The 16,798-nt window shown below is 35.8% G+C and overlaps 1 protein-coding gene and 1 pseudogene across 1 annotated transcript; one reads left to right on the top strand and one right to left on the bottom strand.

The window, feature by feature from the left end:
- The first annotated feature begins 5,373 nt into the window (after window positions 1–5,373).
- LOC145612280 (F-box/kelch-repeat protein At1g30090 pseudogene) lies at window positions 5,374–7,573 on the top strand (annotated as a pseudogene).
- Window positions 7,574–11,395: 3,822 nt separating this feature from the next.
- On the bottom strand, window positions 11,396–16,558 carry LOC145611555 (protein FAR1-RELATED SEQUENCE 6-like). Its single transcript, XM_081666900.1, has 5 exons — window positions 16,336–16,558; window positions 14,915–16,166; window positions 12,309–13,342; window positions 12,089–12,184; window positions 11,396–11,836 (listed from the first exon to the last, which is right to left on the bottom strand). Exons 1-5 carry the CDS (start codon window positions 16,378–16,380, stop codon window positions 11,771–11,773), a joined length of 2,493 nt encoding a protein of 830 aa, XP_081523026.1. The 5' UTR covers window positions 16,381–16,558; the 3' UTR covers window positions 11,396–11,770.
- Between the last annotated feature and the right edge of the window lie 240 nt (window positions 16,559–16,798).

The following is a 16,798-nucleotide window of genomic DNA, read 5'->3' as shown; positions in this document are numbered from 1 at the left end:
TCCGATCCCTAAATTGCATTCATACTTCTCTCTATAATGTTAGGAATAAATGCTAGAAGTAGGAATATAATTTAGGCACGGAGAGAGTATGTTTTCTTAATCTAATAATAATTAATGTTTGTCAAGTGTTAATACTAGGCAAAAGTCAATAGAAACAACTAAAAAACGACATATATACATGGCCCTGTGTGGCTGTGTACGTATCAAATTCATCAGAGAAAAAATTTAAGAGATTTATGAGCACGTTATCAATAAAAAAACTAGTGTTAGGTCCGGATGATGCCCCGAGTTACTGCATTATTTCCATGATAAAAATCTTTATTAATATTTAATTTTAATTGAATGACATGTAATATGGTAATAGGTTAATTCCTCACACGTTGGAGTTTAAACTTAAAGTCGTGGATTCAAATCTTGTAAAAATCATATTTAATTTCCCCTATGCTCCAATCATAGTACATTGACTTATCCTACATTTGAAACAAAATTATGTGCACTCCGTATTTGAAATGAATGGTTATGTTTGAGAAAGGGTGTGGGGCGAACCTGCGGGTACAACCACAAGGCCACGCTCAGTCGCTCACCCCATCACCCCATGCATGGTTTAATTTATTCAAGCAAGTCATGTTAACACAATGTTTGTGCAAATAACGGCAGCCGTTACTTGGAAGTTGGAACTTGTTTCCACATCGTTATCTCGTGTTTATCTTAGCTTATTACTTGTATTATCGTGTAGTAGCAATTTCGGTTTATTTCCTACCAAATATATTTGATTACTTGCATATAGGATGATCCAAATATCCAATAATATACGAACTACGAAGTGTGTCACGCCCTAGTACTCAAGCTGCAATTTTTTAATACTATCTCCGTTATAGGCTATGTGCAACGATTAGACATTTTTTCTCTCTGCTTTATGTCAAATCGTTGCACATAACCTGTAACGGAGGTAGTACAATAATTATAATTGATACGGGTAAATATCATATATATGATGCTGCATTGTCGCTTCTTCTAAAGGAGATGGTCTTTGGTATGAAGTTTATCAATTATTATGTATGAAGAAGCTAAGTTTGATCCAATTCTTTCTTGCACAATTACTACTTTTTCTGTTTCTCAATACATACGTATTTTATTTTTACATTATCAATGTGGAAAAGGCTACACATACAATGAGTGTATGTAGGCCACCTACATACAATTATTGTTGGCATCATTTAATTGGTTTGCATTTTTGGGCCCACTTTTTTCTCCTATTTTTTCCTTCTTATATTTTTACTCTCTTTCGACGTGGCATACATACAAATATACAATGGTATTGTATATGAGCTACCACATGCAACCATTGTATGTGTAACATCACTCTTATTAATGCACAATTTTGGCCAAAATTAAATTTATAAAATTGAGTATTTCGAAATTATACACTAGGACATTTGACAATAACATTACAAGCAACCAAAATGAATAAATAAATAAATAAAGCTAATTTGTACTTTAAAGCGAGTCAGTGACTATTGTAAATTTGTAATAAGTCAAATTGTTAACAGTATTAAGAAACAAATTAGAGAAAGTATTATATAGGATTACCTTCCAATAACTTTCATAATATATAACGATAGAAGTAAAATAAAAGGCTTGACAAATGATAATTACACTACTACTAAATACTAATTGACCAATAATCAAGAAATTTAGATAAATTAAATCAATATACTTGTATATAGAAACGTACACTCGTTATATATATATATATATATATATACTTCCTCTGTTTCTATTTACTTGCAACACAACCTTGTGACACGTGTTTTGAGGTCGAGTTTATGTAATGTAAACGGATAAATTATTAATTATAATTTTTACAAATGATACTTAACCCTATTCTAATCTTCGTGTAAAAATTATATTGATAAAATCGCTCGTCTACCCTCACTAATCATCTCCTAAAACTGCGTGTCTAAAAGGTGTGTTGCAAGTAAAAGAAAACGGAGGAAGTATATATTATACATGGGACTTTGAACATACAGCTGCAAATGCACATAATTGAAGTAGATACTATGGCATCTCAAATCTTCAACAAAAAAAATGGTTTTTATTGAAGTGGATGCTAACTTGCTAAGTCGATTGAAGACTTAAAATTTTGATGATGATACATATCCAAAACTTAAGATCAAATCTCGTCTACATCACTGTCTCGTGACTTTTCAACGTGCAAAAACAAAAAAAAAAAATTACTGAAAGCGTTGAATTGACCATATCAATATATTACATACTCCATATAAAATATATGATATATATGTATATGATCATTATTCATCAGTTTCAGCACAAAAGAGATCAACTAGGAACATGTCCAACAACTAAAGAACATAGCAGTTCTAAAAGAGTCTTGATCTCTCATAGTAGTAGCACCACCCCTAGCCTTCGTCACCTCATTGTTGTTGGCGGTGTCGACGATACTCGAGGTGGCGGAGGAGCTTGGAAGGGTGACATCCGTGGCAATACCCGACGACGGTGATGATATGGTAGCTTCCTGCCAAGACTGATGCCGGCACGAAGTTGTACACAATTGATCATGCAAAATTCTATCAACGTACTTTAGGGTCATCATATGTAGGATTTTAGGAAGATCAAAGAAATTTTGAAAGATTATGTAAACAAGTGTAAGACTAAATATGAAAAGAGTGATAGTGTGATATATTGGTAATGAATTACATGTTACTCTTATCTCAAAAAATCTCAAAGTTTTGGAAATGGTGTGACAAAATGTTAGGAAGGGGTCCAATAATGTTGAAGTTGCAGTTATTTTTTGGGTAAGGATGAGAAGATTTTTTCATTTCCTTGTCATCATAAAGAATAAAGAAGGTTTTAATTCTTAGATTCTTTGGTGTTTGTATTGTAGTTCTTGATGATTCCACATTAATTATTTGGAATATGCTACGTATGCTTTTGACTTATATCCTAGTACACGTGATTGCACAAGGTAAACGCACGAGTGATGATGTTCAACAACACGAGATTATTTGATCAACAGAGTTTAGTTCATTTCAGAACTTAATTTCAGTTTAGTTCAGATCCTAATTTCCTTCTCTCATAAAATATTTATTTAAGCTCAGTTTACTTCAGTTCCAATCAGTTCAGTTTAGTTCAATTTAGCTCAATTCAGTAAATGTGAACATGCTCTAAGTAACAAATTAACCTGAACCCTCACAATGATTTATAAGTAGTGATTTCTAGTGTTGAGTGTTAACTATTAAGTGATTGGATTAACTAATTTAGTAAAGAACTGTAGTTTAACATAAATAATTGTCACAATTTACACTATTAGGAAAGTCTTTCTTTCAAATGGGGAATGACCTTACTTGAATTTGAATTAGCTAGAGTCCAATATTATTTATATTAGGACATTTTGTGAAAAACTACCTTATAAAACACTTTTTTTTTTGCGAGAAACTATCTAATAAAAAAAATGTTGTAAGAAACTACCTTATAAAAGTGTAAATGTTGTAAGAGACTACCATTGGTCGGAAAGTCACCGTTGACTCGGATTTTTTGTAGGATTCGACTCCGACCCTCCTACGACTCGGAATCGGATTATTTTAACGGAGTCGAACTCGGATTACTTTTTTCTCGGACTCGGAGCGGATTTTTTTACCTCGGATCGGGGCGGAGTAGGGTCGGGTCCGGACTAGATTGCCATCCCTATTTGTAGACCAAGTCAAAGATCTCATAAGTTGTGGTCCTTGTGGAATAAGGGCGCAAAAGAGAGAAAGATATGAGGATTTTGCCCAATTAGAGTAACAGTAACGATTAAGGGTAAAGATTGAGGAAATCAGATATTATAGATCCTTTGAACAAATTTTATTGAGATGATATCCATCCAAATTAAAGCTTGTTAAGATAGTTGGATTCGTATAATGATATTGGTCTCGATTTTCGAAGATACTTTGTTGCTGACATCTTCTAAGCTTTGACTGTTCTTCTTAGATCACGTGCTTGCTAGCATGGAGTAAGCCAAGACCAAATCTTCTACGTTAGTCCACTACTTCATATGCTATGATTAGTACGTAAGCATATACGAAGCTAAAGATTTTACAAGTATTATAACCTCTAATAAACTTCACATTTTTCTCGTTCATGGAATCGAATCATGAGAACGTATGAAATAAAAGAACGGGTAGCTTACGTGCAAAATTATTTGCAAATTGAAAATAGAGTATTGTACGAAGTGTCTTACATGATTATAATGTGCCACCAAATTATTAAGGTGTATACGGAATATCTTGCTTGTCTTTTGTAATTTGTTGCACATTGTATAGAAACAATAAGTTTGTTCTTTATAGTTTCTTTGTAATTTATTTGTTTATCATTTGTTTAGTAGATACTGTAGCATTTTCTATTGAGTTCAAGCAATGCTTTGCATTATTCTAGATGACAAGAATGCCTTAAGGAATTTGCAAATTGAATTATAAGATTGATCGTGAATTCCTTCATCTACTAGGGGAAAAAAATCTTCTTATTATAATTATTGTCATTTAATAAAAACAATAACATTTTAGATGATGAATAAGTTGTTATAGCATATACTTGAAATTGTGAATTCAACGCCAGTAATGATCAATTATGTGCATTGGTTTCTTGCCTCAAGCTTGTCCCCCATACCCTGGATGACAAATGAATGGTTCAATTCATGCCAATTGTTCTTTATTAGACTTATCAAAACATGCTCGACAAACCTGATATTAGGTGTCTTTTTTTTTATTTAAAAGGTTTGGGGTAGCCTAGAAGAATGTCATTTTTTAGTTTAAATTTTGACTAGGCCAATTTTTAACCGCAATAACAAGTTTGGACACAGTTTTTTGTCCCGAAATTAAGTCCAACCCGAATCCTTGGCCCAAAGTCTGGCCCGACTTGTGAACCTGTGATCACCTTTGCTCGTTATTTATCAATTGTCCAGCAAGGTTTTAAGACCTTCGCATTCAATCAATCAATCAAAGACTTAGTCACATAAGTAAATTCGGTTAGCAAAACCTTTGCCTTACCTACCAAAAAATCGAGTCAGCTCAAGTAGATCTCGAACCATAACTCCAATTCAGCCGTCCTAATCGAAGAACGAGTTAAAATTCCTGGCGTAAAACGTAAAAAAACCTGCTGCAAGTTACAATAAGCTGCACGGCCGCACCTTTTACATACACCATCATAGACCCACACGCAAGCTACTACTATTCCTACAACTCCCTATTATTTATTCCGAGAGACAAAACCAGACCTACTCCAGCAATTCTTCTGTCGAATCTACTCGCGTCTTTTAGGCGCGTGTTTTCTTGTATATCCTATAATTCCAAAAAGAAATTTTGCCCACATATTTATTTTTATTTTAATATTATTATCATCATCAAATATAATCTCACAAAAAAAAAAAAAAAAAAAATGATATGAAAGGGTCCTTCCTTCCTAGTCTCCTTCTCTGCAATAATCTCGTCAAGTTGCCTTAAAAATCACAGAGTTTTACACAAATTTTCCAGCTCTGTCTCTTCTGTAAAGTGCATGTACTTTGCTTCTTCTTCCATGGTAATGTTTTGTACTTAGTTTATTGGGTTTTTTTGGGGGGGTTGAAAATTGCCCAGAAATTTGATCATTTCTGTTGAAAAAAAAATTCGATCTTTGTTTGGTTTTTGATCTGGGTTTGCTTTAATTTTATCTGGGGTTGCTTCAATTTGGCTGAAGAATAAGGTTTTGAGGTATCTAAAGTTGGTGGGGTTTTTGTTTATGTTCTTGGGTTACTGTTCATTTGGTAATCAATCTTGTGTTTATTGTGATTTTATTTGCAAATTGTAGGAATTGAGAATAGGTGACTTGACACTCTATAGTTTGTTCTAAATTCTATTTATATGTATAAATATTCGTATGTATGTGCTTTTTTAGAATTTGGAAATTTTGTTTCTTGGTAGTTTAGTTTCTTTTTCTATATATGGTTAAGAGAAACAGAGAAAGTGTGTTAGGTGTGCTTTATTGAAGATTAAGGGGGCAAAAAGAGGGGTTTATATTAGTTGCATAGCTAAAAATAAATTGGAAGGAGTTGGGGTTTTGAAAAATGCAAAGAGTGAGGGTATCTTCAAAGCATTCACCAGTATTTAAGCTTGGTGATTCTCAATTGTCATTATCACCAAAATTTAGAGTAGCAGCAATAAAATCACACTTAGTGGATCCCTCCTCAGATTTGGAGTTAGCTATAAAAGGGCAGCCCTTAATACCAGGACTTCCAGATGATGTTGCTCTCAATTGTCTGTTAAGGCTTCCTGTTCAAAGTCATGGTTCGTGTAGAGCGGTTTGTAAACGATGGCATCTGTTGTTCGGTAGTAAGGAACGGTTTTTCAGTCGGAGGAAGGAGTTAGGGTTATATGATCCTTGGTTGTTTGTGTTAACCTTCCACAAATGTACTGGGAAGATACAATGGCTTGTTCTTGACCTTACTCACTTCACATGGCATACCATTCCTGAAATGCCTTGTAGGGATAAGGTTTGTCCCCATGGGTTTAGGTGTGTCTCTGTACCAAATGAAGGGGCACTCTTTGTCTGTGGCGGTATGGTGTCTGATTTGGATTGCCCCCTTGATGTTGTCTTGAAATACGAAATTCATAAGAATCGATGGACTGTGATGAGTCAGATGATAACTGCTCGATCATTTTTTGCGAGTGGGGTGATTGATGGAATGGTTTATGTGGCAGGAGGGAATAGTGCAGATCTCTATGAGCTTGATGCAGCTGAGGTTTTGGATCCTGTCAGAGGGTGTTGGCACCCCATTGCTAACATGGGAACAAATATGGCCTCATATGATGCAGCTGTTCTTGATGGGAAGCTTCTTGTGACTGAAGGCTGGCTGTGGCCTTTCTTTGTTTCGCCTCGGGGTCAGGTTTATGACCCTATAAATGATAACTGGGAGAATATGGCAGTTGGACTAAGGGAAGGATGGACTGGCTCAAGTGTTGTTGTTTTTGGGTGTCTGTTTATTGTCTCAGAGCATGAGAGGATGAAGCTTAAGGTTTATGATGGGAATTCTGATTCATGGGATACTGTGGAAGGCCCACCTTTACCAGAACAAATATGCAAGCCTTTCTCTGTGAATTCCTATGATTCCAAAATCTATGTTGTTGGTCGGGATCTTCATGTAGCGGTGGGTCAGATTTTGAAAGTTAACCTAGAAGAAGGCCATTCTGAAAAGAAATTGAGCTTTGCTGTTCAGTGGCATGTTGAGGATGCTCCTATGGCATTCTCTGATTTGACTCCCTCAAGCTCCCAGGTTCTGTTTGCATAGCTTGTTTTTTCCGTTGTCACTCTTGTTAAATTATTTGTAATGATATGTAACTGTTGAGATTGTAGAGTTGTAATCACTCCTTCGAGAAAGGTCTGTTGTTTAAATCTATACAAAGATGAAATTTATGAGTTGACAATATGTGTAGTTACAAATACTTATTTAGTCTTTAATATACATTATCCATCAAACACATACCATAATCTTTCAAGAAAGTTGGTGATGAGCCTTTCTGTGCTGGAAGCTTCCACTTCTTCTTCATTTTTTTTTTTTTTTATTTCTTTTATTTTTTGAATAGATTTACACGAATGCGCCAATTAACAAATGTATTCTACAAGTATGAAATTTTTGCTTTGCATCTGAATAAGATTAAATTTCTATAGTCATGCCCCCCATAAACTGAATGAATGATGCATCAAGGGGGAAAAAAAAAAAAAAAAAAAAAAAACCTTAAGTATGGAGTATTTGTTTAACCGTAGCAGTTTGCTTTCTTAATTTTGAGTAAACAAGTGAATTAGTAACAATTTGCTTGATGGATGCCTGGATGGAACCTGAACTGATTAGAGGCAACATTTTCCCCTGTGATGAATGGATGAGTTATAATAGGCCATACAATTATCTTGCCAAACTCTCTACTAGTTTCCTGTAAAACATTATGAAGTGTGTGATAAATTAATGAGGTAGCTGTTAGTCATGTTGCTATCTGCTAAAATCTACTTTTATGATATTATTGTAGTCTGTAGATGTTCCCATTATGGCCATTAAGGTTTAGTCCTGTTCTAAATTAACTTATTAAGTATGAGTTGCTTCCCCCCTCTTTACTTTCATCAGTCTATTTTTCTATTACATATTAGTTTAGGATTTATTTATTATGAAGCAATTGTCATGGGAAGGAATGGGAAAAAAAAAATGGAACAGGAGGTGATGAAACTATGATTAGAACTAACAAGATAATTCTTTGCTTTTCTATGAGCCAATTCATCATTCATAAGTTTTGAACATAGCCATTGGCCTTCCAATGCATTCAAAATCTTGTTGGCTAGTCCCTATTATAGCAAGCTGGTAGATCAATGGGGACAAACTATCTTGGAGCTTGAGCAAGCATGGATGGAATAGAAGTCGTGTACATGAATCTTTTCTAACTATTTTGTTATCTGTTTTGGAAACAAAGGTGAGAACATGACTTCCCTCTTTTTTTTTTTTTTTTCCTTTCATTCCAATAGCCGTAGCTGATGCGGTGCAAATGTGTCTAATGAGTAATGATATTCAAGATTCACTGGTGTAGGATAGACCGTAGAATTGCAAGCGATTGACCCACCAAGGGAAACTGCATTTTCTTTTAGGCCAAGCATGGTTGCTATATTTATCTTCTATATTGAAATACTTAGCCTTCTTTCTTGTTCCTTGTAAACTTTGGACTCTATCGTCAATATCACCATTATCTAGCTTTCATGGTTTGTGGTATGTGTTATCAGTGTTTTGCTATTATTTACTGACATCTACATATACTATCTTGTATAGCCTGAAATCTTTGGTTTTATTTTAATTGATTTCATAAATATTATCTTTGCTGGTGCTGATTCAATGATGTGGTGCACTGGGACTTGCAAAAGGTCCAACTGTCAAGCTGTGTTGTATGTGGATGTGTAACTTCTTCTGGTTGTTAGTTGTGGGCATTAACATATCATAATTGAAAGAAGATGCTGTCTGTCAGCTCATAGACATTCATTGGTAATGAGCTAAGATGAGCTCAGAAAGTCAGAAGATTCAAATACTTGAAAATATTAGATTTCTTGGAAGCTTTAGGTTAGATTTTAGAAAACTGGGTGAATGAACCATCATTCCCCTGATACTTGTGGACTTGTGGTCGTCATTCACTAGGATCCATTTTTGAAGCTTTAGGTTAGATCTTAGAAAACTGGGTGAATGAGCCATCATTCCCCTGATACTTGTGGTCGTCATTTACTAGGATCCATTTTTCCTGTTGGCTTTTCCTTTCAGTGCTAATATTGCTAGCTCTAAGCGATTTTTTCTTCTCTAGGACAATTAGTGAGACATTAAATCTACTCCATTGCCCCCTCTGTTTCAATTTCATCACTTTTGTATCTGATTATAAATATTTCAGGTCCTACACAGTGGGACAGTGGATCATTTCATGTTTTTAGAATTGTCTACTAGGATATTGACAATGAATGTGTTTTTGTATCATATCAAGTGTGGACTTTTATTGCATGAAATACTCATTTGTGGCATCAACTGTCGTCATAACAGATTGGGAGCCTTCTTCAAAAGCATGTGTGGGTTGCATCCTTTAACGAGAGCAATCATAACTCAATTTCTCAGCTGATATTGAATATTCTAGTCCAGCTAATGAATGCGAGTCCTGTTTATGTTCCTCTAAAAAAGATCAATTAGTAGTAATTATAAATGATTATGCTATGCTGATTTTTGCCTTCAGTATCCTCCATTTCGTCATGGGAAATTGGTTTGCTGTTTAGCTTGTGTTGCAGTCCTGTCTTTACATGTAATAGAAGGGACCTCGATGTTTATGCATAAAAAAATGTCGAGGCTGTCTGATGATCTTGGTTATGAATCTCTCATTTTTGATGCTCCTGCTAACTGAAAGTTTATCTGCTCTATTTATCTTGTGTAGCCCTTTGACCTCTGGATCGGCAAAATTGGCTTTTCAGAGTGTTACCAGTTTGTCATTTTTCCTTGAATCAGAATTTATTACAGTAGTTTTCCTGTTATTTCTCCTCTATAAATGGTTAGTCAATGCTCTGGTTAGGGTTAGAACTTAGAAGCCTGATATTTGACAAAAACGAAAGTATCCACTTAGCCGAGTTCTTCATAATACGTCTGTTAACTTTTCTGGCAGGTTTTAGTTGCTGAATCTGATGATATAATAGGTCGTTGCATGGAAGAAATCTTGTACTCCTGATGGAACAAGAAGGGCAGTACTGGAAAAGAAATATATTAAGGTTTGGTATCAGTTATCAGTCACTTCATTCATATGTGGGCAATGAATTCACCTTGGATCTCAGCACTACTAACAAGCCCACTGCGAATGATCACGAACTGTTTGATGCCTTTGCGATACAGAAGTAACTCAGATCAAGAGTATAATGACAGAAAGGGTTATATTATGGCAAATGAAAAAGATTGTTAAGGTTGGAAAGCCAGGGTTCATGTCTGGTGAGTGATCACACTACGAGGCACAGGCATTCAACTTCAGATGGCATTGTATTGGTTACGCGCACAAAGTTGTAAGCAGATAGAAATGAACGTATTATGTTTCCTGCTGCTTGTGTTGAAAGTCCATCCTTTTGGAAGGCATCGGTTACGCACACGAAGTTGTAAGCTGATAGAAATGAATGTATTATGTTAAGTCCAACTTTGGCGGTATCTCTCTCAAGTAATCTTTGCCATAGACAGCTGTTTTGGCTAGGAATCTTCGTCACTCTTTTTTAGTGTCATGTTTATTCAGTGGTTCTCTAAGTCTTATGGAGTTTGATACTCCCTCATTTTAGACTGATGCAATGGATCTCATACATAAAAAAAATGACGGTATGAAGGTTAAATTCAAAACTGGGAGCCTAAATCAGTTGACGTTGCCAAGAAAGAGTAGCACGACCACTGTCAATCTATGGAGTACGCTATTGGTTTGTATCACACATGCCTATCTTTATCAATTTTTTTAATCATTCAGGAAGTTTTTCATGGAATCATAGTCATGATGCTGTAATGTATGTGTAAGGGAACGCGCTGAACATAGTTCAAACTTGAATTAGCAATCGTAATAAAAAGCCCTCTCTATGGTAAATTTTTTTATCCAAGAGAATGTAGAGTATGCCTGTGAGAAGTTGAATGAACCTGAACGATTGTCTGACTACGACAATATCCAAGACATCAAGCTTCAATTATAGTGTCAAGTTGAAAGTATCTATTATTCAATTACATGTCCCAAATAGCTCTCGGGTCGCAATGCTCTGTACAGATTGATATTATGCGTCCCACACTGGTTTCTGTTGAGATAAACACCAGTTGGTGTAGTAAAAGCAACAGCGGTTACACCCAAATTCCTGTACATTCCAAGGGCCACTTTGATATTATATGAGAAATTTTGCCATTTGATTCACTTAAATTATGCTGGTATTTGGTCCATTCTTTTGACACAAAGGTGTACTATACTACTGTGCTCCACTTAACTCACTATTACTCTGAACCAAAAGTATTACCAACACTACCATACGCCCAAGGCGCACTACAGCAACTACTGACATAAACATACATACAGCCGTAATATACATTACCAAAGCCTCATTAGCCTTATCAGAACCATCACACACATTATACACTAACACAGCAAGTCAGCAATGGTTACAATGGGAAATCGAACCCTGACTGATCCCAAAAAGTTCTTTACTCTTTGTGAGGCAACTCAGTTCCTTTAATCTACATAGCATTCCTGAAGATAAGGTTGGCTTCACCTTCAACGGTATTGTGATAGGTAGAACCCACCTGTGACAATGGAATCATTAATTAAGCGTACTAAAATATGCAATGACAGGTTCAAATTCAATGACAACTCTTCCGCATCTGAACTATGATTGTGCTATGGAATTTGACAGTTGCTCTAGGTCAGGAAAGAAGGCTTAGTGAAAGCCAAAAGGTTGTGATTCAAATTCACAATAAAAATATTATCCATAATTAACAGCTGCTATATAGACATACACTGACAGAGATACTAAAGAAGGCATTGAGAAGGTTTACCTGTCTATTATCCATGAACAGATTGGGGATAAGCTTGCCAATGAGTGGCTGGTCTACCATAGCCATATCAGTTGATGGCTGCAAGATTGCGGAAACCTGCATTAGACAATAATTGGAGTCAACTTGTAAGCAGATATAAACTCTTTTCAGCCTAAATTGGCTGCACTGCTGTTTTAGTATGTACTCTATTTGGCCTCTCTATGGAAGAAATGAAACAAACCTCACAAGTGTTATTTGCTTTCTTCCGAGCTACTGGATTTTTGACATGTTGTGTACTACTTGAAGAAAGATCCTGTGTATAGCTCTCTTGTTCAGTAGGGGGTGACACCTCCTTCCGTTTGGTGCAATTTTCAAAACCTTTACTTCCAGAAGCTGCATTTTTTATGTTTGAAAACCTATTATTTCCCACACATGATGGAGTTCGGGTCAGTGAATCACCATTTTGGGTCCTTCCTGCCATGACATTGATCTCATCTAAACGGATGTCCATCAATTGGATCAACTCCATAGCAATATTTAGGTTGTTCTCAGACGCAGATGCTTTTAGACAAATGGATTCAAAGGCGGCCATCATTCTATCATACCTTTGCACCTCTTTGGTTTTACAAGGATTGTGATAAGCAACTTTTACTTGAGTATGCCTCCTTTGTATGTCCTTTCTCCATCGCCTCAAAATGTACATCTCAGGGACCTCAGCTATATCATAGATGTCAAAAACCTTAATGAGATGCCTACACATTATTCCATGGGATTCAAAGAGTTTGCAGTCACACCAAGCTTTATTACATTCAAGATTGAACACAACCTTGTAAGTACACCGCTTCTTGGTAGGAAATTCCTTCTTCGTGGATGTGCATAGCACCCAAACTCTATCTTCTAGTGTGTACTCCACAACATGGTCTGATACAACCTTCTTTTCTACACCATTTATATATAACACCCTTGTGCACTCTAATTGGACTTCCTTGAACTTTGCATCTGTGTACAACTTTTGGAACACATCTTCAACAGGAAACTCAGTTATAATTTGCCTAACATATCGACTGGTGTTTGTATCATCTTCACTTTCATCATTCACCTTTGATTCCATAACTTCACAATATTGTGCTGCAAACTCAAACAATCGGGTGTGCTTTTGCAAGTACCCATCAAAGTAACTGTTAATGCTTCCCACGCGTTGAGTTATTTTCATGCCAGCCCAAAAAAAGTGTTTCATATAGGCTGGTACCCACATTTCCCTCTCTTGAAACAATCCTGCATACAAGATATGAACGTGATCTAGTTTCATATGAAGTTAAAGGAAGAAGATTAATTTAATCTGCAACTTAGAAAAAAGTATTGAATTAACAAGTGCAATGCGGAGAACAAACCAATATGCCAAGTGGTAATCGAAGGAGGTGCAAAGAGTGATGGAACTTATTGGTGGATTACAAGACTGTTATGTACCAAGGATAAAAATCTGTCGGAGACTATACATATATGTAGATACTGTATTGTTTCTAAGTGTACAATTTGCAGAGCACTAATTTGGGATTTTAAGTAGGTTTAGGGAGAGCTGCAAGATGAGGACATTAGATAGAATTAGAGATAAAATTCAGCCTTTTCTTCCTCTGAAATTCAATCGATTTGAAGAAAGCAACGTATCAAGTAACCTGGTACAAGTATGTATACTAAATCAAATTAACCCATAACAACTTGAAAATTCATTCAAAAGCAACCTCACATTCATTACTAATTTACTATGCATACAGATCCTTTTCCCAAAGTAAACCAGGGATTTATAAAGTCTTCTTCCTGCCCCAGTTCCTCTAAGATATGGACATGAAAACAGATCACCTGTCAAAGCTTCAGATTTGAAGAGATGGAAAAAAGAGTATCTTCAGTGCACTCAAATGCTGTCCCAAGTATTGATTCATAACTATCCCAAAGAATTGCGGGTAGGCCTAATTATAACCATTGTTGAAAACTTGTAATGGATGTTGAAGGCCAGCTAAGTCAAAAAGAGATACTGCGTATAAAGTTGCAGCAAAAGAAGGGTTACTGATTGGAATTTTTCTCTGGATCAATATAAAATTTCCTACATTTCTATGGATTGCATTACAATACTTATTTCTTTTTGTCTTGGTGGTAATCTATAGTTTCACATCCTAGTGGCATGTAATTATTGGCTACATTTATTGGCAGCATCGATCTACAATTGGTGTTTAATAGTGTTTACGAAGCAATTTGAATCATCATCTTTTGGAAAGATTAATGCTAGACCTGAATCAATATCATTTGGGAAGCTGAAAGCAAGGGAGTAACTTGAGAGCTCGAGTCATTATTTCAGGCATCTGAGCCCAATTAGTAAATGAACATAAGTCATGTAGTACTAAGACAGCAGCATTTATAGTTTTGGATGACGATGAAAAGTAAGTAGTAACTTTGAAACTTTTAACATTTATAATTAAGGCATAGCAGCATCCACATGATTAGAGTTCTAGTTATGTTTCTCCTGCTTAAATTTATAATACCTTAAGGCATCATTATTCATCAAAACATAAGTAAACTAAAATTTTCTTCACTCATTAGTATATGAGCCAACTGAGTTCACAGACACTTCTAAATCTGCATCATACATGAATCATCCAGCATAGAAACAGCTGCATCTCCAAAACCATATCAGCTCATAGGTTGATTTTGGAAAATGACAGAGAAACTTTGTTTTTTATCCAACATACTGTTGAGTTTCAGATTATTTTATACTATGAAAATTCAGGAGACTAAATGCCAAAATGGGAATATGCATACAAGTTGCTGAAAACATGATAATGTGTTATTACATACCATCAAGCCAGTCATTGCCTTCGAGTCCAAAATCCTTCACTGCAGTACTCCAACTATCCTCAAATTCTTCAGGCGTCAAACTATCATATATAGCATTATGTAAAACCTCCTTAAAATCTTTATACCTTACATAAGTTCCTAGATTCTCAGTAAACCTCTTGAGTATGTGCCACAAACACCAACGATGTCGAGATTGTGGCATTACCACTGAGAGGGCCGTCCTCATTGCAACATCTTGGTCAGTCAAGATACCATTAGGGGCTTTCCCACCCATACATAATAACCATGTACTAAATAACCACTGAAACGTCTCCACATTTCCATTAGATATCAATGCACAACCAAGCAATATAGATTGTCCATGATGATTAACGCCAATGAAAGTCACAAATGGCAACTCGTACTCATTGGTGAGATATGTTGAATCAAACCAGACAACATCGCCAAACTCCTCATAAGCTACCCTACTCCGTGCATCAACCCACATAATATCCTTCAACACACCAAATTGATCAAGCCTATACATATGAAAAAAATTCTGATTATCTGCAGCCATTATACTGAAGAATTTCAACATGGCATTTGCATCACCGTCCCTTAACTTCAATCTCCTCTCTTGATCGATGACATTACAAAAATCCATATGTGTACTTGTCATATTCTCCACTCCGCTACCATGCATTTGGGGTATGTTCACCCCCAAAGCATGGTCAATCAAAGGCTTATTTTCCACATGTTTAGGCAATTCATCATCTTGGCAGGGTTTTAGAGTGTGATTATGCTCAACCACAGCCTTCTTAATTTCCCACTCCCCCTCCTTATTCACAGTAGCATACATCATAGCCGGGCAGTCACATTTCTTCGACTTCCTAGAGCCAAAGTGAATAACATCCTCCCCTACAACAACCCTTTTACCATTAACCCTCCGCCTACGATCAACCTTGCCATTACACTCACACTTCCAACTATAATTCCTCCTCTCTCTAGTTGTCTGTCCTCCTTGTTGCTTGTAAGCACCGGAGGAACGAACAACACGAAACCCTTCCTGCCTCCCGTATCGTTTATAGTACACATCAACATCTTTCCAAGTGGGAAATACCATGCCAACTGATGGCGGAGGAACTACATTACTAAACCCATTATTCCTACAATCAGTTTCAATATCTATGACAGTATTCTGACCCTCACACCCCTCGGCCTCCGCCCCCGCTACGGCATCCTCCTCATTGTCACCTTCCTCATAAAACAAATTCTACATATAAATTGAATTCACCCCATTACAAAAATTTCCAATTTAATAACTTAATTTAGACAATTCACTTCAAAAAAAAAGTATTGACTATCATAAATTGATTCAGTACATAAAAACAAGTACTGAGTATTGTATAGAAAATTAGAATAAAAAAAGAAGGACTAGATACCTCAAAATGATGGAAATTCCCAGTTTGATTAGAGCTTTCTTCCATGGAAAATTGTTTGTTAATAATTTACCCAATTGCGCGAATTTCTGAGCAGACCCAATTGAATGTTCACGGGAAGTGGGGTGGCGAGCTACGGAGCTGGCGGTGTCGTGATTTGTGATGGTGGTGATGGGGAGTTTTGTGGTGGTAGGGCTTGTTTCTATTGAAAAGAGTTTTTTTTTTTTTTTTTTTTTTTTTTTTTTTTTTATTAAAGGAAAATGAAAAAGAACAAATTTTTTTTTTTGGCTAGCCCAAAACAAAACAATTTTTTTTTTTTTTTAAAAAAAAACCAAGCAAAGAAAAATAAAAACAAAAAACAAAATTAAACTAGTGGTGATTGACCTTAATCTATTCGAGTCTTGGTCATACGCTCACATAATTCCATTAAAGTCCTTCAATAAAACAATATAAAGATATTTAAGGA

This window comes from Chenopodium album, chromosome 24 (assembly GCF_948465745.1).
Source record: "Chenopodium album chromosome 24, dcCheAlbu1.1, whole genome shotgun sequence".
Lineage (NCBI taxonomy): Eukaryota > Viridiplantae > Streptophyta > Magnoliopsida > Caryophyllales > Amaranthaceae > Chenopodium > Chenopodium album.
The sequence above is the reverse complement of the archived record's forward strand: the minus strand, read 5'-3'. Positions and strand labels throughout refer to the sequence as shown.

Excerpts from the sequence above, each read along its gene's own strand:
- LOC145611555 (XM_081666900.1), bottom strand. The coding sequence starts at position 16,380 with ATGGAAGAAAGCTCTAATCAAACTGGGAATTTCCATCATTTTGAG. Across the intron at positions 13,343-14,914 it reads AGGCAATGACTGGCTTGATG|GATTGTTTCAAGAGAGGGAA; the intron begins GTATGTAATAAC and ends TCTTGTATGCAG. Across the intron at positions 12,185-12,308 it reads AAGCAAATAACACTTGTGAG|GTTTCCGCAATCTTGCAGCC; the intron begins GTTTGTTTCATT and ends TGTCTAATGCAG.